The sequence below is a fragment of the Myodes glareolus genome, chromosome 26 (genome assembly GCF_982192425.1).
Source record: "Myodes glareolus chromosome 26, mMyoGla1.1, whole genome shotgun sequence".
NCBI lineage: Eukaryota > Metazoa > Chordata > Mammalia > Rodentia > Cricetidae > Myodes > Myodes glareolus.
In genome coordinates this window covers 3,772,303-3,795,458 of record NC_142051.1, presented here as the reverse complement: position 1 = coordinate 3,795,458, position 23,156 = coordinate 3,772,303, and the positions used below count along the sequence as shown (strand labels likewise).

General features: G+C 45.1%; 1 protein-coding gene and 1 long non-coding RNA gene across 9 annotated transcripts in view; both read right to left on the bottom strand.

The window, feature by feature from the left end:
• The window catches only part of Grip1 (glutamate receptor interacting protein 1), a 634,564-nt gene that overhangs the window by 262,932 nt on the left and 348,476 nt on the right, over positions 1-23,156 (bottom strand). The window contains exon 1 of one of the 8 annotated variants that reach the window (XM_085683145.2): positions 547-765. The exons of the other annotated variants lie outside the window; for them this stretch is intronic. Coding sequence (XP_085539271.2) covers positions 547-676 — 130 coding nt within the window. The 5' untranslated portion in view covers positions 677-765. Of the gene's footprint in view, positions 1-546; positions 766-23,156 lie in introns of those variants that run through there. 8 annotated transcript variants of the gene reach the window in all.
• Positions 19,902-22,835, bottom strand: LOC146889838 (uncharacterized). The gene is made up of 2 exons (XR_014999682.2): positions 22,710-22,835; positions 19,902-21,070 (listed from the first exon to the last, which is right to left on the bottom strand). It is a non-coding gene; the product is annotated as an uncharacterized LOC146889838 (long non-coding RNA).

Below are 23,156 nucleotides of genomic sequence, written 5' to 3'. Positions count from 1 at the left end.
GAGAGAGAGAGAGAGAGAGAGAGAGAGAGAGAGAGAGAGAGGCAGTTAAAACTATCTTGGGAAAAAGCTCATGAGATTTGAGAAATTAATAAACAATTATTCTGTGGACTGAGCAGCTGTGCAGGTCGCAAAGCTGCCAGGTGCATTTAGTATGTGTACCGTAGAAAGGACAGCCATGCACGCTCGACTCCTCTTGACCAGTTAATCAGCATGCAAAATGACGGTTTCCCATAATAACTTCAGACCCAGACCCAGACACATTTGCTTTTAAGCAAGGAATGAAGTCATTGTAAAAAAAGAAAAAAAATCACAGTAGTTTTTTTGTCTTCTTCCCCAATTTCAGCAGGAACCCAGGCAGGAAAGACCTGCAGGAAGCACAGACCTGGGAGTCTACCTCACAGAGAGATCTGCACAGATTTCCCCGAGTTCTTTGTTGCCCGACAATAAACTGTAAAAGGCAGTCATATTTGAAAGTAAAACCATTCGGCTGTGGTTCTGGGATGCAGACGCAGACACCCCGAGCGAATAAGAAGGAAAGCACAGTACCTTTGGTAAGTCGCCTTAGGATCTGACAGCGGCATTTAAAAGAGACAGCTATCATTCTCTCTCCCTGATCTCTGGCAAAGTGTACTCGGGGCTCTGCTCTGGTGGCTGCGGCGGCGGCAAGCAGCAGCATGTGAATTCCTTGCGCACATACCAGGAGAAAGGTAGTCCCAGTGGGGAGTGACACAGCTTAATTCCTCTAGGCTGATGCAGAGGTCCGCTCCATGTCATCTGGCAAAGCTGTGTCATTCACTACTACTACCGCCACCACTGCCCGGCACAGCCTCCTCCCCCTGCTCCATCACAATGGCTTAGAAAGTAAGGCTGTTTCGATAGCAACCCAGCACCAGATAGGAGCAGAGTGGGGGACAAGGCTGGGAGAGGAGCCGTTCCATAAATCTAATACTAAGCACTGTGCTATGCATTTTGTTTCGGGGCTAAGGCTGTGCATTCCAGCCAGGGCAGGTCCCTCCACCCCCTTGCTTCTCGGCAGCAAGTCAATATCCTTTAGGAGCCTCATGCAATGTGAAAGGAAAGGCGAGAGATGCTTGCGTTCTGACTTTACAAAGAAATGTGTGCATCATACACAATATTCTCCCAGCAGTGGCACACAAGGGAGGCAAAGGAGCAGGGACGCCTCAGCGAGGATTCAGGAGAGCTTCCTAGTTTTGCCTACAGCTGAGAGGCAGACCTTGGATGTGCCTGGGAAGGTCTATTGGGCACTTCTCAGATCTCAGAGGGACGAGGCAGTGCTGGTTTGTGGCTATGGAAGGCAAGAGAGGCTGAGGGAAGGATTCGAGCAACTGGGGTTCAAGCAGATGGAGTCCCAAGCCCTTTCATCCCTCTTCCCAAAACAATGTCCTGGTGGAGGGCATCAGAGTCAAGGCTGTTTCTAAAGATACCAGGATCAGAAGCAAACACGGCCAAGCACTGCTATTTTCAATGCACCTTATTATCCTGTTTCTCCAACTGCCCTCCCCTCAGTCATCCTTCTCAATATGCCAATCAAACTGCCTTGCAGATACGGGAGAGGATCTGCTCCATCGAAGAGGAAACCCACCTTCACGGCCCATCCACAAAGTGACAAGAGGTGGAGCCCATTGCCTCATCTCCAGCACCCGCCCACTCCCGACAGTCACCACAAATCCAAATCTGCTGTGGAATTTCCATCAGAATTTAGACATCTCTCCCAGGAGTTAGCACAGACCTGAGGGAGACCCAGACTGCCAGTCGGAAACTTCAACAGCAGAAGTTAGTCAACCACTCTGAAGAAAAGACATTGATGTTTGTTTAAGCTGCTTCATTACTATTCCCAGGATGTGAATTGTTCATCTAATCTTATTCTCTACTCTTCAGCCCCCCTCCCCCACTCAAATAGATCATTTAAAAGCCAGCGAGATGGCTGGGTGCGAGAAGGTGCTCGCTGTGCGGGCTGGCAACCTGGGCCAACATGGCGGAAAGAAGAAAACCTACTTCTGAGGGCTGTTTTCTGACACACACACACACACATACACACACACACACACACACACACACACGCACGTCAAGAACGTTGAAGTCTGTAGAGCTGTATTCCAACATAACTTCTACTCTTTCAAACCCAGCAATCATATCTTCTCTCCATTCATAAAACCCCTATCATCTAAAGCACTTCCCATTCATCAGTAGGGAATGCAAACACCTGCCCTTTGGAGAGCAACAGAAAAACAGCCTGTGTAAGAAAAACAGCTGAAAGGAGCAGAATTCCTTACCAAAGGTGGTCCACCTAAAGCTACCAGCCACCAATAACCAAGGGGAATGGCCAAGTTAAAGGGACTGTGGAAGTCCTACATTTTAAATAGCGCAATACCATAATTTTCAAAAGAATGATCCTTTTGCAATTTTCTTCCTTTAAGGCCTTCTCTAGAAATATTTTAACTTCCCTTCTATTTTTTCTTCAGAAATAAACCTAGTTGCCTGAGGCTTAGATTATTAGTTAATGTGAGGTGAATATTTCTAGCTAACTCTTCTTCCAGTCCTCTCCCGAATCTAATACCTCCCCCAAATCCAAGTCCTCAGAATATACAGCTGTCAAATGGTATTAACACAGTCTTACTTGGGGAACGTTACTACTTTGACCCCTTTTATTAATGTCTATTCAGATAAATCTCAAGATCTTACAGACTTTCTTGCCCCTCCTGCTACCACACAGCTTCGAATCAAGTTTGCTTCTTCTTTAAGGCTAACATGATCAAGTCCTTCCCATGTTTACTGGCACAGCCAGGCTTTTTGTTTGTTTGTTTGTTTGTTTTCCCTGTCCTTTGGTCCCAAGAAAATCTTTCGAAACTATCAAACTATTGGGGGTTAGAGGAAGGGCTCAGTTGTTAAGAGCTCTTCCTGCTCTTCCAGAGGACCCAGGTTCAATTCCCAGCACACACATGGCAGCTCACAACTGTCTGTAACTCCAGTTCCAGGGAATCTGGCACTTTTATACCATATGCACATAAAATAAAGTTAAGTATAAAATATAAACTATCTAATTTTCTTGGCCAGAGAAATAGCTCATCCTGGAGCACTCTGGGAGGCTAAGACTCTCCACCTTTAGGGCTATCTTCTTGTTAAGTTAATCCTAGCAGCCAGCTCAGGTTCTACATCGGATATGAGCCCCTTGAGAAATCCTCTCCTGGACATAAGGGAATCTCCTGTGGGAGCCTACCTTCTTCTTACTCCAGGCCTTCCAGTAGCCGGAGATTTCCCGAGAACAATTCCCAGATCAGTACATCTACACCAGTTAGGCACTCTGTCTTTTCTGACTGGTACAACTGAGCTTAGGGTAGTGAACCCCAGCATCAGCAGAGCCTCCCTGAGACAAACTTGTTCTGTCTCACAGCTGTCTGTTTCAGGGACCTAGGCATTCTGGTAGACTCGTTCACAGCCTCCTCCCAGGATCCTGCAAGACAGAATGGCCCACATTTCTTGCATGCAAGTTTAAATATAGCTATGCATCCTTGGACCCAGTAAGCCTTTGGTCACCTGGAGTGGTTCACCCTCATAGGTCGCTTGGATTTCACAACATGCTCCCCAAAGGGCAACAAGTAGTGGCTAAAATTCTACAAAGCATCTAAACGTTATCAAATGTGTATCTGGTGACGCTGCAGGATAATCTGGAGACGACTTTGTCAGCCCAGGAGTACTGACTTCCTTTAAAACAATAGCAAACCAAGCAAATGAACAAATGAACCCCGAAGCCGCAATATATAAAGAACGGGCTTGCCGGATTTGAAGCAGATTAATCCCTTAGAATGATAACTTCTTTCAGGGTTTCTATAAACGTCAGCTTTCTTCAGGCATAATGCAAGGGTATTACATTTACAGAGAATTTAAGGCACCACTGGGGTGGCTGTGTTCAGGTTTTTATTTCAGGTACGGACTGGGTTCTCAGGCAGATGACTCAGCTGGTGTACATTGAAGAGCAAGAAGAACCAAAATTCCCCACCCCTGCCATTGTAGCTCCCTACAGATGGAGCCTAGAGTTTGCATATGATAGGCAAGTCATCTTTTCTCAAGCTACATCCGGCCCCGGGTTTATAGTTTTCTTATTATCTCTCCTCTGACAGAAAATGAGAAGACCCTTTAAGGACTGCTATACATTACATCCGGCAGGGGGCGCCAAGAGATTGTTTCTCTTAGGCCTTTGGGTGCCCACCCCTGCCCATGCCCAAGTCAGCTGCAGCAAAGCTAATGTGTGTATGGACACAGAGCGACAGCAGCCGCAGCCACACATTTCAGTGGGAGATCATTGTAGGTCAAGGGTCACTGCAGCTGTCCCTTCAGTCTGGCTCGTATCTTTTGTCATGATATTTTAAAAGACTTTACTAGCACTGACTTCATAAGATGAGGTGGCAAGTGATAGACAAAAATCAAAATAAAACAAGATCTTCAAGCTTGCGCACGGACACCAGTGTTATTAAAATTAAAGTAAGTGACCATAACACATCAGGATGTGGGCACAAAGACTGTATATGTGTTGTTGATTAATTTTCACATCTGTTTATTTTTCTAGGTCAAAATAATTTTTGTGTTTATGGATTCTTTTGATAACTGACAAGGAAGGGTCTCAAGTTCCTTTCCGTATACATACACCTGGAAAATTGTTTAAAAATTAAATAAAAAAATGAGATAAATACCCCGTTCTTTAATATCATTAGAATCAAGTTATAATTTGATTACAATATTCTATCCTTCCTTTCAAGTGATTTCATAAATCTGATAGGAAACACAATTGAAAGATCTCACTTGTTTACTTATTTTAACAACTGACTTTTGTATTCCTCAAAGGCAATTGCCTCAACATGCTCAAAACATTTAGGTTAGCTTCTAAACAGCGTAGGGCATTCTCAGCGGGCTCATAATAAGTACCCTGATTTCTTCCCCTCACAGCTAATAATGGTGGGCCCCAATGATGCCCTTTAGGAAGTGTTATTCAGTCAAGTTATATTTTAAGATGGTAGCCCCAAGAGCCAGCCCTTGCGCCATTTGCTTACCTAGTTCAGACCCTCGTGCCCTTCACTGTGCCAAAGGAAGAATATTACTACACTTAACACGAGGAGGATGGGAACCCCAGAGTTAGAACTACAGCGTCTTCTGCTAAAAGTGCGCGGTGGGACATGTTCAGCAACGGACAGGCGAGAATTAGGGAGGGCAATAGAAGAGGAGTTACTCTGGGAGCAAGCCACTCTTCCGATGGCCCAGGATCAGTGTCACTATTCCTAGAGGCACCATGTCAAGAAGGGATGGGGAGTAGCCGAAAGGTGCTGGCTGGCTGTGTGCCCCCGGAAGTCCCTTCTCTGCTGTGTGATCATGTGAATGGCTAACAATGACCGACTTCACCTGTGTCCTCAGGTCCAGAGAGCAGCACCAGGCTCTAGAACCACCACACATTCTGTAGAAAGGAAATGACACAGTCTAGCATTTGGTCACAGAACGCGTCTTCTTCCCTATGGATCTGTGTGAAGAGATGGATGATCTTTTCGGCCAAACCACAGGGAAGTGGGAGCTCCCAAGACTGAGCCCTCCTCTTCTTTCTCCTACCCTTCCACAGTAGAATTCTCTCAAGCTGTGTCCTAACCTTGTAGGGAATTAACATTGTTTTAATTCTTCAGCAATTAATCCATCCCCAGGCCCTGGAAAGGACTTTTCCATTTTGCTTATCAACCCAAATTTGATTTCCTATTCTGAAACCATCTTCTTTGATTCTTGACTCTGGCGTCTGCGGGCACCCATCACAGACATCTCAGATTAGACTCGAGTCACCTCAAGCTTCCTATTTGTTCCTGAGCAGGACACCTGCTTTCCTATACGACACCGTCACCAACTTCCTCCGCAGGTTGACACTAGTGTATGAACTCCCCGCCCTACCCCAGTCTAGTTAGGGTTTCTATGCTGTGATGAAACACCAGGACCAAAGCAACCTGGGGAGGAAAGGGTTTATTCCAGTTTACACTTCCAGGTAACAGTCCATGCCTGAGGGAATTCAGGGCAGGAACCTGGAGGCAGAAGCTGATGCAGAGGTCACCCAGGGGTGCTGCTTAATGGCTTGTTCCCCAAGGCTTGCTCAGTCTGCTTTGTTAGAGAACCCAGGACTACCAGCCCAGGGAAGACACTACCCACCATGGTCTGGGCCCTCCCCCATCAATCACTAAGTAATAAATGCCCTACAGGCTTGCATACAGCTCTATTGTGGAGGCATTTTCTCAGCTGAGGCTCCCTCCTCTCCAGTGTCAAGTTGACAAAAATCTAGCCAGTAAGCCCTCTGAACACATTCCATTTATGACTGCCAAAGTCCTAGGCCGGACCTGCACATTCACTGTATAGCTGAGGTTTGTTTTCCTTAGAAAGAAAGAATTTGTGTGCTTTGTTCAGCAGTTGTCTTATTCTAGCCCCCAATATACGTGCATTGAGTGGGGGGAGAACACTCCTCTCTCAGGGTACAATCGGGGACCAACACTCATAGCAATTTATATGAGTGTCCAAGGTACTACTTGAGCATAGCATAACTCTTTGAGTCTTGTAATAATACTCAAAATTCATTCTTTTTGCTGCATGTGGGCTAAGTTAGAAGATGCTTCCCTAGAAGTAACCTCACTTATTTTGGGTCAAGATCACAGTCTGAGTTGTGCTCTGTACTGTGACCAACGATGTGCTGCTTGCTTGGCAAGTAAGCATATGATGGAGGAATAAAGAAAAGGAGGGCTAGCAAGAAACCCGACAACAGGGAAACTCCCAGGAAACCACAAGGACGACCCCAGTTAAGAATCTAAGCAATAGTGGAGAGGATGCCTTCACTGCCTTTCCCTTGCAATCAGATTGATGACCACCTTAATTGTCATCATAGAACCTTCATCTAGTAACTGATGGAAGCAGATGTAGAGATCCACAGGGAAGCATTGGGCCGAGATCCTGGGTCCAGTCATAGAGAGGGAGGAGCAATAATATGAGCAAAGGGGTCAAGACCATGATGGGGATACCCACAGAAACAGTTGACCCACGCTAGTGGGAGCTCACTGACTCCAGTCTGACAGCTGGGGAACCTGCATAGGACCAAACTTGGTCCTTCAAATATGGGTGACAATAGTGTGTCTTGGGCAGTTTTGGGGGCCACTGGCTGTGGAATCAGTATTTAGCCCTAGTGCATGATCTGACTTTTTGGAGCCCGCTTCCTGTGGAGGGATACCTTACTCAGTCTAGATACAGGAGGAGGGCCTTGGTCCCCCCTCAAAAGATATGACAGACTTCGTTGATTCCCCATAGGAGACCTCACACTCTCTGAGGAGTAAATGCGGGTCGAGTGGGGGAAAAAGTGGGATGAGGGGAATAAGAGGCAAATGGGATTGGTATGTAGAATAAAAATACTGTTTTGAAAAATAAAATAAAACTGGAAACATCTTTTAAAAAAGAAAAGTAGAAGGTCTGATAGGGAAAAGATCCACAGCTCTTAAAATAAAATTACTACAGAGAAAATTAAACAATGGTAGAAGCAGAGACAAAGGCTGGCCTGTGCATTTTCTGTAGCCAGAGTGTGATGGTGGCCTTGTGTCCCAGGAAGAAGGCAGGAAACATGCCTGTTTACAGCACCTAGCATAAGGAGAGCCACTGTGCAGGGAAACCAGGCCAGGCCAGGGGGGATCTCTGAAAAGAATCCAGCGTGGCACATCCTTCAAGTTCTGCCTTTGCCCTCAGCCGTCAGACCGCCTTTCCCTGCGTATTCTCTCCACATCAGTAAACGTCATCCACCACACCACTTCAATAATTGATTGCTTACAGCTTCTCCCCACTCCCAACAAGGCTTTATGTTTTAATGAGGGAAAGACTTTTGGGGAAAAGGGTCTGTTTTATTCATTGCATAGACTCACACCTAACCTACAGCTCATACTCAAGAAATTTACATTAAATAAGTTAGTGGAGGCTTCCCTTAGAATGGCCTGATTTTATAGACACTCGTTCTAAAGCTTGCCTATCAGAGATAAAGTGAAAAAATGATTTTAAATGTGAAATCAGAACCTTTCCACTGTCAGCAGAAGGCACTGCACATATCAACAGGAGTCTGTGTGTTGCCTGCTTGTGGAGGGAAGGGGGATGATGCACCCTGCGTGCCCCTCAGATTTATCTCTGGTGCTCCTGACAAGATGATTCATAAGGGCTCTGCTGCTGCCCACTATGAGGAAACACACAAGCCAGCTTCTTTTTCCCGGCTCCAAGGCAGCCAGAGCAACTAAGAGAAGGGTTACATCTGGAACAGATGTTAAAATCAAAAGATTCTCTTTGGCTTGGCTCTGAGTGAGGGAAGACACAAACCCACATTCACGCTCAATACAGGCTCTGGCCTAGCGTGTGCACCTACGGGCTGTCACAGAACTAATGCAACGGCACAGTAATGGCCTGTCTGCTTTAAGACCGTCTATTTGTGGAGGCTCGTGAACTTAGTCACCCCATCTGCATCCGCTCCGAACTGACCTCCTTGCTGCTTTCCTAGCCACTGTGATGGTCTGCATCCTATAGGCCAGGAGCTCAGCTGTCCCCCCAGTCAGAACACATGCACCCTGAGAACAAAGTACAGAGAGCCAGCTCATTTCAGAATACATTAATATAGCCTATAGATAGCTCAGAATCTAAAACTTTAAGTAAAGGAGGGAAGGGTAGGTCTTAGAGCTACCGCTTCTGATTCAGGGAAGTGTGCACGCCCCACTGTTCCTCGGAGCAGTGCAAACCAGGGGTCACTATGACACACGCAATTCGGAGGCAAGCGCTTAGTCACACCGGATGGCCACGAGGGGAGAGGTCAGGAGTCGGGGAGGTCGAATGTGGGACTAAGAGGACAATGTGAAAAGGGGTCAAAGGACACAGAAGTCTCAGTGCCAGGCTCATAACACCATCTTTGTGTGGCCATGACAATGTGCCTCCAGAAACGAGCAGAGTTCATCCACAGGGGCGACATTCTAACTCAGAACACAAAGTGCAGACCTGAAATCTGCTTAATAAACTAAAGCCCTGCTCTGGCCAAACTGTCATGTCCGGCACATGAATTGGGTCAGCTGAGTATCGTCGAGTTCTCTTCTCTTCTTTGAAGAAAACAGTGCTTTGGTTTGTTCTGTCACAGCAATGAGCCAATGAGCAGCAGAATGTTGTGTTAGCGTGCAGGTGTGTATTTGTGTGCACGTGCGTGTGTGTGAAGAGGCTTCGGTGTTGGTAAATGTAAGATGCATAGAAACATAAACAAGGAAAGGAAATGGCTCACGCCTGTGCCTCTCTCAGAAGAGATCTACATTTCATCACGTTGTAAAGGATTCTGCGAACCATTTCTTCTGTTTCTGAGTTCATCATCACAACTTGAAGGTCACCTCTTCCTCACTTAAACACTGGTGCCCACATATTTCACTTCACTTTCTATAAAAATAACACGAACTACTCCTTGGAGATGTTCTGCAAATGCGTCCAGTCACTGACTCCTGCCTGAGAAAGGGAGGCATAGACGGACGGCATCCCTCTTTACCAGTGCCTTTAGGAAAGGGGGAAGGCTGAGACGTTCATCCAAATGGAAGAGCTGGAGAAATCAGGGAACAGAGAAAAGCAGTCAAATAATACACATATCCTAAAATGAGATTACCCTGTCCTTAGATGACTTAGCAACTGTGTGAGCCCCTGAATCCGGCAAGAGCAGGCCATCTTCTGTACTGGGACCTCAACAGGGTGGGCAGATACTAGAGGGCAGCTGAGGATCCGAAGGAGTCCAGGACCCAGGCGCCCTGGCTGGGTTTTCACCTGATGACCAAACGCAGCCAGACACCTAGAGATGGACTAAGCAAACTTCTCATCATAAAGCAGGGAGGATTAACCTGCAGGATCCCTCCTGATAAAGTGGTAATTAGCTATGACAAACCCTGTGTCCACCCAAGAATTCAACAGAGAATCCAAGTGATGGGACCAGAGGCAGGTAACAGCCAAATTCACAGGTGAATGAGGAGGTGAAGAGAGGCCAAAGTGGAAAAAAATAATAAAAGTAAAAACACTGGTGAGATGGGGGAACTTGGATTATGGTAAGAATTCGGAGAACCCGCTAGGTCACGGTGGCTGTTGTCCCCCAACCCTGTGTCTCCCAGGCCCTGGGGCCCACTGTCTGCTTTCTGCTTCCTCGACTTAGACTTTTTACCATCCACAGACGAGCAGGGGCAGGGATTGCTCATCTTTATAAATTTTCCTCATTAAGCTTTCCATAAAAATTTGAACATTAGATGTACCACAAAGGTCCAAATATCAAAGGCTTGATCCCCAAGATGGCAATATTAGAAGTGGTGAAACTTCTGAAAGGTAGGGCCTTGTGGTGGATGCTCAGGGCATGTGTCTTCAGTAGAACCAGATGACACCGGTCTCTTCTCTCTTTTCCACACACTTGCTGTCCTCCCTCCATCCCTCTTTTCCCTTCTTATTTATCGGATTATTTGAGAACAAAGCTAGGTCTTCCCATGCTACATGAGTGCTCGGTTTAAGCTGCTTCCCTTTAGCTCCCCCACCCCCACGGTTTGCAGCTCAGAGCAGGGGACACATGATCACGTGTAAGAATACCACCGCTACCACAGCAGACTGCTTGTGCTGTAAGTTGACTATATCATGTATGTCATTATGGACACAGAAAGTTTGGCACAATGGCCTTCAGCTTCATCCACACTATAGCAAGCGGCAGGGCTCTCTTTTCCTTCAATTCCGGTGTATAGCATGCATCGTCCACATCAGCTCACTTATCAATGGACACTTAAGCTGATTCTATATCCCGTCTTTGTCAATCACACTGCAATGAACATGACTTGTCTCTCACACTGCTTTACTTTATCCGTGTAATTAGATGTGGAAGTACCGGACTGTACGGTAGTTTGGGAACTTCTACGCTATTTTGAATAATCATACCATTTTCCATTCCCACCCACAGCGTCAAGGATCTCTCTTTTCCTCCACATTCCTCTCTTTATCTGAACTAGTTTTATTGAAAGACATTCAGGAGCTTGCTTTAACCAAAGGGCATCCCAGAGTGATGAAGCATTGTGCCCAAACACAGGCTAATGAATAAAACCAACCTGAAAGACACTGCTTACAGGAGGAAACACACACACACACACACACACACACACACACACTTATGAACAGTGAAAAGCTGCAAAGTAATGGCCCAATTTCCCTTTGAAATACAATAAAATATCTTTTAAGTGGAATATTAGAGAACTTCTTGAAATAATTCATAGCACAGGATAGCTTCAGAGTAAATTTACACCCTGTCCTACCCCACCTCCTCTCCTTGGGTGTTCCATTATCAATCTCTCAGCAGGGTTTGTCTCTCAGCATTGGCTTTCTCATGATGGCACTTTGCAAATCCCTGCATGTTTCTCTGTCACCACCCCCTTCTCCCACACCAGACACGGATTTCTCAGTACTGCTGCAGATTAAAGTTAATTCTCTGTCGTTACTGGCGTAATCTATCACCTTCTCTGTGTGTTTCTCTTGTCTAAACCTTTAGAACGCCTAGGGGAAGTTCAGACTCTGGTGGAGAATTAAACTGTGGCTTCTTTTTTTCTTTTCCAGCAATACTTTTAGGCGCTTCCTAGCATACAGCCCCTTTTGACTGCTGTGAAGACAGCCAGGGTCAAGCTTGTCAGGGGACAAAAGACAAGGCAATCTATCACTATTATTTGGAAATCTCATTTAGCAAAGGATTTATGATCTGTTGGGTTCAGAGGAGATTAAAAAAATAAAATAGAGATTGAATAAAGCATGCCTGCTGGTGCATAAAGATGAGTCGGATTTCACAGAAGACCCCAGGCAGATGGCATTGGTCAGAAGGGCCATGACCACACCAGTGTGGATGGGAAGCATTGGATTCTGCTAAGGGCCACACTGGGGGTCACTTGAAGAGCACCCCATCTCCTGAGCACCCGATTTAGACAGGAGAGGGGGACAAGAATGTAGGACTGCAGAACCAGATTCTTATAAGCAATAGTCTAGGATATAAGCTAGGCAGTATGGCTGGCAGCCTTATGCCTCAGTTTCCTAAGTATTTCATAAGAGTTTTTAGGATCTTAAGTCAAGATATAAACCTAGAAACCCCTGCTTAGAAGGTAACTAATGTTCAGTAAATGCAAAGTTAGTGCCTCAAAATCCACAAATGATCTACCCTCATTCGACTGGTAAGAAGGCTAAAGAAGTTACTAAGAATATTTACAATAGTCCCCAATACAGGGGAGATGCTAGAGTGTGACTCACCACGTGTTGCCATGGCAACAATAACATCTCTTTAGCTAGTAGCAGTAGCTGTTACAGAGAGCCAGGTCTTGAACATGACATGTGAAGCTTGATGTCTTCACTGGTCATCAAACTGGTGGCTTAAGGGACACTTGTGATCAATAAATGCCCTGGTTTCACCTGAGAGGATTTTAGAAACGACAACTTAGCTAGTTCAAAAACACCCTGTACCTCTTTTAAAAGACCCTCTTGTGACTTTATCTTAGAGAATCACAGGCTCAACTCACCTAGGGCCTACAGTTTTGTAATTTTCAGGAGGACTGGGCAGGACCCCCTTTTCCAAATCTGAAAATACATATGTCCCAGATGCCCCAGTCCTTAGCAGGTTTCTTACGCTTGTTGTAACCTGCCTGGACTCAAGGGGTCCAAACTTCTTGTCCTCTTTCTAAAAATTTCTTCTAGGCTTCTTCAGGTGATGCACCCTTCTGATACCCACTCCCCAACACACAACACCCCCACCATCCTCTCCCAGAACAACCCCAAGTCATCTAGTGATGCCCTTTCTCCGACTGATACCCACTCCCTCAACACACAACACCATTCCCATCCCCTTTCAGAACCACCACAAGCCATCTAGTGATGTTTTTTACAAAATCTATCAAGTGTAACTTGTGCTGCCCACACACTCAAGGACGCGTGACCTTCACTGGCCAACCCACCTGGGGCTACACCCTTGGTTGTTTTTTTTTGTTTGTTTGTTTGGTTGGTTGGTTGGTTGGTTTTGGTTTTTTGAGACAGGGTTTCTTCGTAACTTTGGAACTTAGCCTGGAACTAGCTCTTGTAGATCAGGCTGGCCTTGAACTCACAGAGATCTGCCTGACTCTGCCTCTGGAGAGCTGGGATTAAAGGTGTGTACCACCACTACCTGACTTTTTTCTTTCAAGTTTTTTTTTTGGGGGGGGGCTACACACTTAAAGAAAACTGGTTTGCCCTCTTCCAGCAGTTACCAGTTGCCAATAGCTCCTTAGACAGGGGTGGGAAGTCATGCCCTCTTCTCCCTGTTTTGGAATTTCGTCTGGCTTGAGCTTGGGTAGACATTGTACATGTTTTAACTGCGGCGAATCCACACATGAAAACTGCCCCCACTGTGTCCTGAAAATGGTTTCCCTGTAGCATCCACTGCCTCTGACCCGCTTACAATCTTCCCTTCCCCCTCTAGTGCATCTGCCAACCTCACCAGAGATGCTCCCTTTTGTACTAGACATAATCACCATAGAAACCCACAGCTGGCCAAGGTACAGAGGCCAGGCTCCTGGGGAGTGCTGGCCCTGAAGGAGGTACCTGTGTGAGAAGCCCTCCTCCCACGGCTCGGGGATCATCATGAGTGAAGAGCCAGGAAGAATGGAAAGAGTCAAACGCAGTTTTTAAAAACTTCAAACTAACCTGAGGACCTGACAAATGATAAAAGAGTTCTTTCTGGTAAAATGCACACAAGTTCATGGCCTTGCTGTATACAGGAAATACCAGAGGAACCACAGATTCACTAAAAATTTTACACAACACACTTCTTGCTTTATGGGTTTAATCATGGACAGGGAAAGTCTTCTTCTTCCTCCGAATGCATCTCTCATTGTTAGGGAGGTTCCATGGCTCATAATTACTTACCGTGCTGCAGAAAATAAAATGATTAGAAGTGGTGACAGATGTGAGGATTGGTGGCCCACTCTTCAGAGAACACAAGCCCCTGCTATCTACTGCCAGGTCCTCAACTCTGTCCTCTTTCCTCCACAATTCTGGCTCCAGTGGCAGCACTGTGAGCGTTAGAGGACATCCTTGTCATTTCACTGCCATCTGCTGGAAGAGAAGTGCAGCACTCGCTACGACTGACTCGAATGGCATCCTGAGGTTCTCTGCTCTGAGTAGACTACACCCAATACCCCGCGAGCTCTGAGCGCTGCCCACGGAAGTCACAGAAAGTAATTTCAATGAACGCCCTTGTTCTGAAGAAAGAAAGGAAAAAAAATCATTTAAGAATTACTTTTAGACTCAAAACAGAATGAAGTTTCTGCAAATTAATTATCTCTTCCCCAAGGAGGCTTCATTCTGTGAGTGGGAAAGGCAAGGTTTGAATTCTGTTCTGACCTGGCTGTGTCTGATGGGCTGCAGGGCTGCTAGCAAGTGTTCCATACGGCTATGATTTTATTGTTACGAGTATCTGCTAGAACCAGTTTCTTCCGCTGAAAATGACGATAACAGGCGATCCCTAGCGGCACGTCTTGTATTAATTACAGGGTGAGTGTTTGGTGCCGCACAATCAACAGCAAAATTAACTGCTGTTGACTCCGGAGGTGATATTAATTATTGATGTTGTTTCTGTGTTCTCGTGTTCTTCCCAATCCTCAGAAAGACTGCTATTCTAATTTTCTCTGTGTAAGTCTTACAATCACTAGTTTTGAGATACTTCTACGTCACAGAGGTAAACCAGATTCTGGATCACATAGGTACCCCAGTGAACAGGTATGCTGTAGGGGAGGGCAGAGCCAGTTCTAGGCTGAGGTACGGTTTAAACTGGTCACAACATTCTACTTTTACACCCAAACTCAGCCTGATGTCACTCTGGAAGTCTAAAAGGTGGCCATTGATGCTACTGTGTTAATGCCATAAAGGAATGGAAAAATCTCAGAATAATAAATAGAATGGTTTCTTACTCCTCCGTTCAGATCACTGTCCTATTGACATCTCGGTGGTTTCAACAGGAGAAATGAGCAGCTAAGAGAACCAGCTCGTGGAATGGGCTGGGATGTCTGAATGGAGAAGGGCACGGGGCATATGTGCGGAAGAGCTGCGCACCCTGGAGAAGACTTCTCCACGCACTGCATACAGGGCCGACGCAGTCAGCAACCTAAGTCTTTTCTATCCAGCATCTGTTTGTACAAATTGTGACCAGGTGGCGAACCCTTCCCCTCTGCTCTGGAGCAACAGGACATAGGACAGGGAACACCTGCTCCAAAAATGCACTGATTAGCTGCAAGTTGGCAGGTATAGATAGCATGGGCTCAGGGCCACACTTGAGGAGATGATCCTGCCGCCTTGTCAGCCATCGGCTCTGCTCCCGATCTTGGCTCCAGTCCACATCCATGGGTAATGGGATTGATCCATGGGCATAAATCTCAAAGCTCTGGCTGGCAAGTGAGAGGCTATCTTACTCAAGGCCACTGCAGGGTACTGCTACGATCTAAGAGCAAATGCTTCCACATGGAACAGGGTACTGGATACATAGGCATGGGTGTGATGCTCTTCTCCCTCAAGCAGCGTCCGGGAAAGTGGGCCACTAATGACTCACTAAGTGGGCCACTGCAAGGACCAGTCAGCAAATGCATGTTTCACAATGCAATTGATATAGGTGGGGTTGCTTAAAGAAGGCAACAACAAGCAAGTTGACATGTGGTCCTTGGAAGAGTAAAAACAAAAAATCCAGGAGAAATTTAGGGGAGCAAATAGATAAATGTGGGCCATGAGGGATCTGTGGGTGAGCATCCTGGAGGAGGGAAATCTGCAGGAGGATCTTGGAGGCTGAGCAGGAGTCTGTGCAGCAGAGGGCAGGCAGAAGCCCCATTGAGGATAAACAGCATGCACCATGGGAAACAGATGAAGTCTGAAGGAAAATGACAGAACTCAGTGAAAAAGGGAAGGAAGAATCAAGGCACCATGTGGGGGGGACCAGTCTAACACTGCAAAACCCCAGTGGGACAACACATCAAAGCTCTCATGGTTTAAAAGCTCTTTGGGGTGTCTCAACCACGGTCCCTCAACCTGACAGATGCACACATACAGGCCAGCCCGTTTAGCTTTCTAACAATAGGAAAACTCTCACCCAGAATGCTGTCGTGTTAATATGCTTCCTGACCAGGAAGCTGTCAGCCTAAACCAACCTAAGCACAATTCACAGCAGTCATACAAAGGAAATTCTACGCGTATTTTGTTCCTTATAAAAGTTAGAGGCCAGCATGAATGTAAGTTAAAAGGAGAGAGAATACAGTCACACATGGAAAAGACGTTTAGAAAGGAATTCAAGATTGTTAGAGCCTAGGGGGGGTGCTAGGAAGCTTACAGCCAATAGAATTCGGTGTGTGCGCAAAAACTGCTCCCTGAATGAAAGTATTAATCAATGTTCTAATTTCAATGGTAGCTATACTTCCTGGAGGTTGCTCTGGATTTTGTACCGTGATTTCGGCTCTGAAGTGAAGAGTCAACCTGTTGTGAGCGTGAGCGCAAATGTGGTTCTAGTTCACTCAGATGCGTGATGCCCTGAGAACAGTCATTTGTGGAGGGATGCAGAAATCAGCAAGGTATCAATGAAGAGAATAATGAATGGCCTGAACTTTAATGAAGTTTAAAGACACATTTGTCTTCATCTTATGTGCCCAAACATTTCGCCTGCAGGCGTATATGTGCAGCATGCTCGTCTAGCGCCTGCAGAGACCAGAAAAGGAAGGCAGAGTCCTAGGAACTAGGGTTACAGAGTTGATCTGTCACATGGGTTCTAGAAACCAAACTTGGTCCACTGTAAGAGTAGCAAGTATTCTTAACTCTTAAGCCCCAGAAATGAACTTTAAAGGGAAAAACAGCAAAAAAGCTAACTTTTCTCCTGACCTCCCTATATCTTATTTTCCTTGCACCAAGAGAAGCATAAAAATGCCAGTGACCTTTGGCTACTTCCAAGGGATGTGGAAAAGGATAACTATGTTTGGGTGTGTCAAGCTTCTGGAGCTCCTTGGGGAGGAAGTGCAGGTTTTAATTTCATGATCGTAAGCTACCTATAAAGCAGTCACACCTCCTAACAAACACTTGTGATGACACCCTCAGTATCTCCAGACAGAGGAAGGGGCAGGTCATGGGACCATCAGCAAACTTCTGCCAATTCATCTGGCCCTTAGCCTGGTGCCCTCTGGGGCTTAGTGTGGGCAAATACAGAATCGAGTTTATTTAGGTTGTGTGGTGTGAGCTAGAGGGATGTCTTCCTGCAGGGAACTGAACAGGGGCAAGATGGTACTGACATTATCTTTCTCTGCCCATTCAAAGCCCTATGACTTGTATTAGACTTCAGGATAGAAGGAGGAAGAAAGACGGAAGACAGTGGATATGAAGCCTTTTCAAGTTCGTTATGCTTTTTGCAAGAAGTTCTCAAATTTTTTAACACCAAACTTTTCAAGTCACCATTGCAAACATATTGCTCTAATTAGAAAACGCAAATTAAGACCCCCATCTCAATAAAGGGAAGTGGAATAAGAATAAAAGCTATTGATTGCTTCTCTTATTATTGATCCAGACAATCTATCTAGATTTGCCTGGAGTCTAGACATAGAAACACCTTCTGCACACACCGTTAAATATAGAAAGTAATATCTAAAACGTTTACTGCAATATGCAAAGTAACTAGTGAGTAGGCACTGAAAACAGACACACATTCCTAAATGGGATGATGCGGCCTCATAATATCTGTCATTATTTTTTTAATTATCACACTGCTAATGTACACACGGACCCGAGCAAACACTGGGAAGACACATGAGAGGGAGGACTGGCATGAACAAAGAAACTAAAGCCATCACGTCACATAAATCAGATGCCAGGCTGTACCTACGAACAATAGCATTTTATTATATGAGGATATCACATGCTTTTTAAAATATTGTGTGGTTACTTCGGGGCTAAGCTAGTAGGGCGGCCCGGATGAACAAGTGGGCCCTCCTCCAACATACCATAATAAAGTTAATTCTTTATGTAATTTAAAAAAATTTAAGGCACAGCTTTTGGAGTAGGACTTCCTGGGGGTGACCCCTAGAACAAGCATTTCCGCTGTGTGACCATGGGTAAAGGCAGGTTTTCATAAGCGTGTAAAATTGTAACATCTAACTTGGAGCTGATGAGGCTGCTCTGAGGTGGCTCTGCAAATGGTGGCTGTTACATACGGATTGTCCCTTCTGTCCCTGTTCTCACCATAGGGCTATCTCAGGACCACATCACTCTAGACCATCATAAGCCTAAACAAGCCAACCCTCCTCCTTGATTCAACAGCCTTTCCCTTGAAGTACTGGGCACTGCACACACAAGGATAAGAAACCATCCTTACGATCTTGGAAGGAGTTGGAGAGGGGAGATAAATACGATCAAAATATGTTGTATGAGATTCCCAAAGAATTAATAAAAATATTATTTTTGAAAAAAAACAATTTTTGCTCTTAAAAACGTAAGTCCAATGTCTATGATGAACATATAGATAATTACAACACAGAAGTGGGGGAAGGTCGTACTGATGAGCCCTGGGTCGTCTTATGACATTTCTTTCTCCTTGTGCAAGACTAGGGACAACAGGGAGGGGTGGCAGAAAGGCGGAGAGTAAGCATAGTGCTTACTGTCTATTATTACACACTGGTGACAGCCCTGAATCAGACTTGCACTGCCAGGTTACACACTGTCATCAACAACCGTAGCCCTTTGTGGGAAGCCTGGGTCTCCTGTAGGACATAGGGTGTGAAGGAGTCAAAAGAGGAGGGGAGACAGCTGAGCCTTGTGAGATAAAGCAGACCTAACCACCCACCTCCTAAGAAAGGCAAGTCAGCAGGGAGGGTGGGAGCATATCTCTCTTCTTGCTCAAGGACATCAGCACAGAGAACTGGTGAGCAGGGCAAGCAAATACGCAGTCCAGGCTGGGGCAGAATACAGAAGCCAGAGAGGGACTCCCCAAGAGGCTTTCCAGGACAGACAAGAGAGCGATAGAAGAGAGAAAAATAAAGGATGTTGTTGGCAGAAAGAAGAGCACTGGCCAAGGTCAACAGTGTAATCTGGGACCAACGGTGCTTTGATGCTATCACGGTTTTCAGTTCGATGAATTCAACGTGCAAGTTCCAAGGCCCCAGTTCTGGGAGCTAGGCAGGAAAGGAGCAGGTGCCCAGGGTTCCTGGGCCTTTATCTTTGGCAATGGGAAACATTAGGAGCTTTTAATCCGTGTTTTCAATTGTTCATGTGGCTGAGAAGGAGATAACTGAGGAGGGTATTCCGGTGCTTCAGATAAAGCCAGCAGGAGGTCTCATGTCAAAGGCTAACAGAAGTGGATGGAGTTGAGAAGTATTTTAGAAGTCTGACAGCCAAAGTCAGAGTGTTGTTGCCTGGGGCTTCCTTGCCCTTTATGAGCTCTTGTCCTACCTAAAGTCTCACCATGTGTTAGGCACCACACAGTGTGCTTGATCTACATGCCTGTTTGAAGAGTCTCACCACAAGGCAGGTAGCTAAACTGTGGTTCAGAGACTGTGTGTCTAAGAAGGTCCAGTGAGCATGTGACAAGAGTTAGAATTCATGTCTAGACAGCCTGACTTTTTCCAAAACTCTAGCAACTAAGATGGCCCCTCCCTTCTGCAGGTCTCCATGTGGTCCTGTGCTATTGCTCCCTGCTTCATCCCATCCTTAACACTGATGCTCTGAGCACTTCTGTTTTTCTGTAGTCTCCCTTCTTTCTTCCTCCATCACTACTTCTCCACAATTGCTGACTCAGTGGTTTTTATATCACATAGAGTCCGAGTTACACACCTTAATAACACATTTTTATTTTGTTTTAATTTTGTCAACAAGAAACACATGGAGAAGACAAAAATCCAAATAATCTAAACATAAAGACAGTACAGTATAGATCTTTGGGGAACCATTTCTCCAAAGGCAATGACTGTTATGAGATGCTGGGCAAGAGAGATACAAGTCCAAGGAGGTGCATATACTCCGGTGACCAACATGAAGAATTCTCACCTTCACCCCTCTAGGATTCTCCTTTCACCATAAAGCAGTGGTTCAGAATTGATCACAAAATTCATTTAAATAATTTCATAAGTGATGGCTTGTATTATTGGGTGGAATGTATTTCCCATATCCATCAATGTCCTAGACACATAGTATTCTATAAGTACCTGCTAATTAATTAAGGCTTGAATTAATCCATACTAGGTTAACTGGCACGGTTCATGCAAACCTTGAATAGAGCTCTTGAGTACCACTTTTACATGGTTAGTTTTGCAAAAGCATCTACTTAGTTGTTCATCAGTCTCTTTCTAAAACTCAGTAGAAAGCAGCTGAAAAAGATACTGCAATAGATGCTGCCATTCTAGTAACAGAGTCACTAAAAATCAAATGTGCACGATATCCAAGTATCGTTGCGCTGGTCATGCAATGCAATTTTGAGGAGTCTGGGCGTAAATGATGGGAACAGACAGCGCAAATTTTTCCTGCATGGCTCTATTATTTCTGCCATTTCCACCTATTTATGTAAGGTTATATACACATTTGAGCCAAATCTTAAATATTGGCTTTATTCCATTTGTACTATTTCATTAAAATGTAACCACCTAGACACTTCTAACTTGCTCTTCAGGGGAATGAATCTCAAGTCATCTCCTAGGGAAGAAACAAATGCTTTTTCACACCACAACACAAAGATGTCTTCGTTTAATAATGACATGGAGTTACATTTCCTTCTTCTGATTTGGCATCTCTTATGCTGAATTAATTGTTTTTGTTCTTCTGAGGGTCTCCAGTCATGATTTAAGTGCCTGGAGTTCCGCTTTCAGGGCAGTAGTTTTTGATCTTTATTTGTAATGGCAGCAGAAGTTCTGTGAAAGAGTTCATGTGTGCCTCCTGCGTTTTCCAAGCTCAGGGAAAACTCGCACTTGAGAGAAGGTCCATAGCCAATTACTAGGATGGGTTACCACGGCGTGGCCTGTGTAGAGACAGTGCGATACAGACAAGCTCAATTAACAGTCACCAAACAAAGCAAAAAGGAGGCAGTGCGATGCATACTTATGGTCCATTCCAACGTGAAGGACAGACTGGGGGCTGGGAAAGAGTGTCCTCTTCCCTATACTAGCCACTGAATCATTCTGTTTAACAAGAGGACCATGAGAGACAGAGGGTCTCAGCTGAGGTCAATAAAAAGGAACATTGTGAAAATCATTTTAGAAAATTCTGTCCACTTACATCATTCTTAAAGAAATACCATGATATGAATGAAGTGTGCTTGAGAATATCTGCTGTACCGTCTCATCACTGACATCTTAGAGAGTAGATTATTTAGTTGCATTGCAGCAGTATGACTTCTAAGATGCAGGAGGTAACAGTGCAGGGAGAAATCAGAGCACTACTAGCTCAAGGTAGCGGGGAAGTGGGCCAGGAGACGTTTCTAGGCATAAGCAAAGACAGAGCACCGTGACCAGGATTGAGAAACGGTCAGTGTGAATGTAAGCCAGTGTAAATGGACCATAAACTTGCCGTCAGTGTATGCCCATGTGTGTATATGCGTAGACATGTGTAACTCTGTGTGTGTGTGTGTGTGTGCGCGCGCGCATGCACGCGTGCAGAGGGGAGAGGACAACTGATGTAAAGGAAGGGCTGTGGGCTCAGAAGGCCTTCTACAGAATCTGGACTTTATCCCAAAGGTCACAAGCTTCAGGAAGACTTCAAGGTAGAGAAGTGGTATGGGAATACTTGTGAGGCCAGAATCAAGGAAGAATGGGAAAAGAAGAGGGAGGAGATCAACCAGGCAATAATTCCTGTGGCCAGCGGTGAGGACCTGAACAGGGTGGGGCCAGTGGTACTTAGAAAGAAAGTAGAGACTAGCGGACTCAGGGTGGCAGAGGGCCAGCAGGACAAGGTAATGGCAGTCATGAGAGAAAAAATGTAAGAGAATCTGGGATGATAGTGTGATGGTTACTATCTGGATGGCTAACTTGATTGGATGGAGATCCACCTAGGAGAGACACCTCTGAACATGTCTGTGAACGCAGTAACAGACTGGTCTCAGTGTAGAAATAACGGAAGACCCACACAGAAAGCAGGCACTGTAACTCTGGACTGTTTCCTTGACTGCTCACGGAGGAAAAAAGACCACTGAAACACCAGATTCATCTGTTTCTCGACTAGAGTTGCCGTATGTGCCTAAAATCATAGCCAAGATCTCTCCGCCACACTTTTCCTCCACAACAAACTATAGACTCAAACTATGAACCCAAACAAAACAAACTCTACCTTCCTTAAGTTGCTTTTGTGAGATATTTTTTAATGAAAAAAGAAACAATACTAATGCCAGGCTTGGGTGAATGGGCAGGGATAGAGCCATGACGCCCAGCATCTCAGATGACCTAGAAGCATTTTAAAACAATGCCACAGTTCTCTATACAAAGAAACATCTGAGGTGATGGATATGTCAATTACTCTGGTCCAATCATTACTCATTTCCGACATGTATTAAAAGTGTCATGCTGTGCCCCAAAGATGGGCAATCTTAGTATGTCCCAATTAAAAAGTAAAAACCATATTCAAACTAAAATAAAAGAATACTGTACTTATATACAAACACTTACAGGAATAGACTGTGGAAGAGCTGTAGATTGGGTGGTAGTAATTACATCAGGTGTTCACAAATTCATTGTGATTTCAATCACTGTGAGGCTCGGGGTTATTTCTTGATAGGCAAGGGGCTTCAACTGAGAATGATGAAACATTTGGTCATACATAGTGTTGATGGTTCTATAACATCATGGTAAACATACATAGTGTTACTGAACTGTACATTTAGACATAATTAAATAGCTGTAAAGGCAAAGTTACAAAAGGAAAGGAAGAAAAAGAGACAAGCCATGTGCCAAAGACATAAGCAAGTAAACATGTATGAGCAAAAGGGAGACAGGGTGAAAGAAGGTACCAGGACGCAGAAGAATGCAGTAAGTGACAGAGAAAATATATACAATTAATGAATGTGAAGAGAGGGAAATCAGCTAAATTCTCCTCAAATAATCCAGACAATCTAG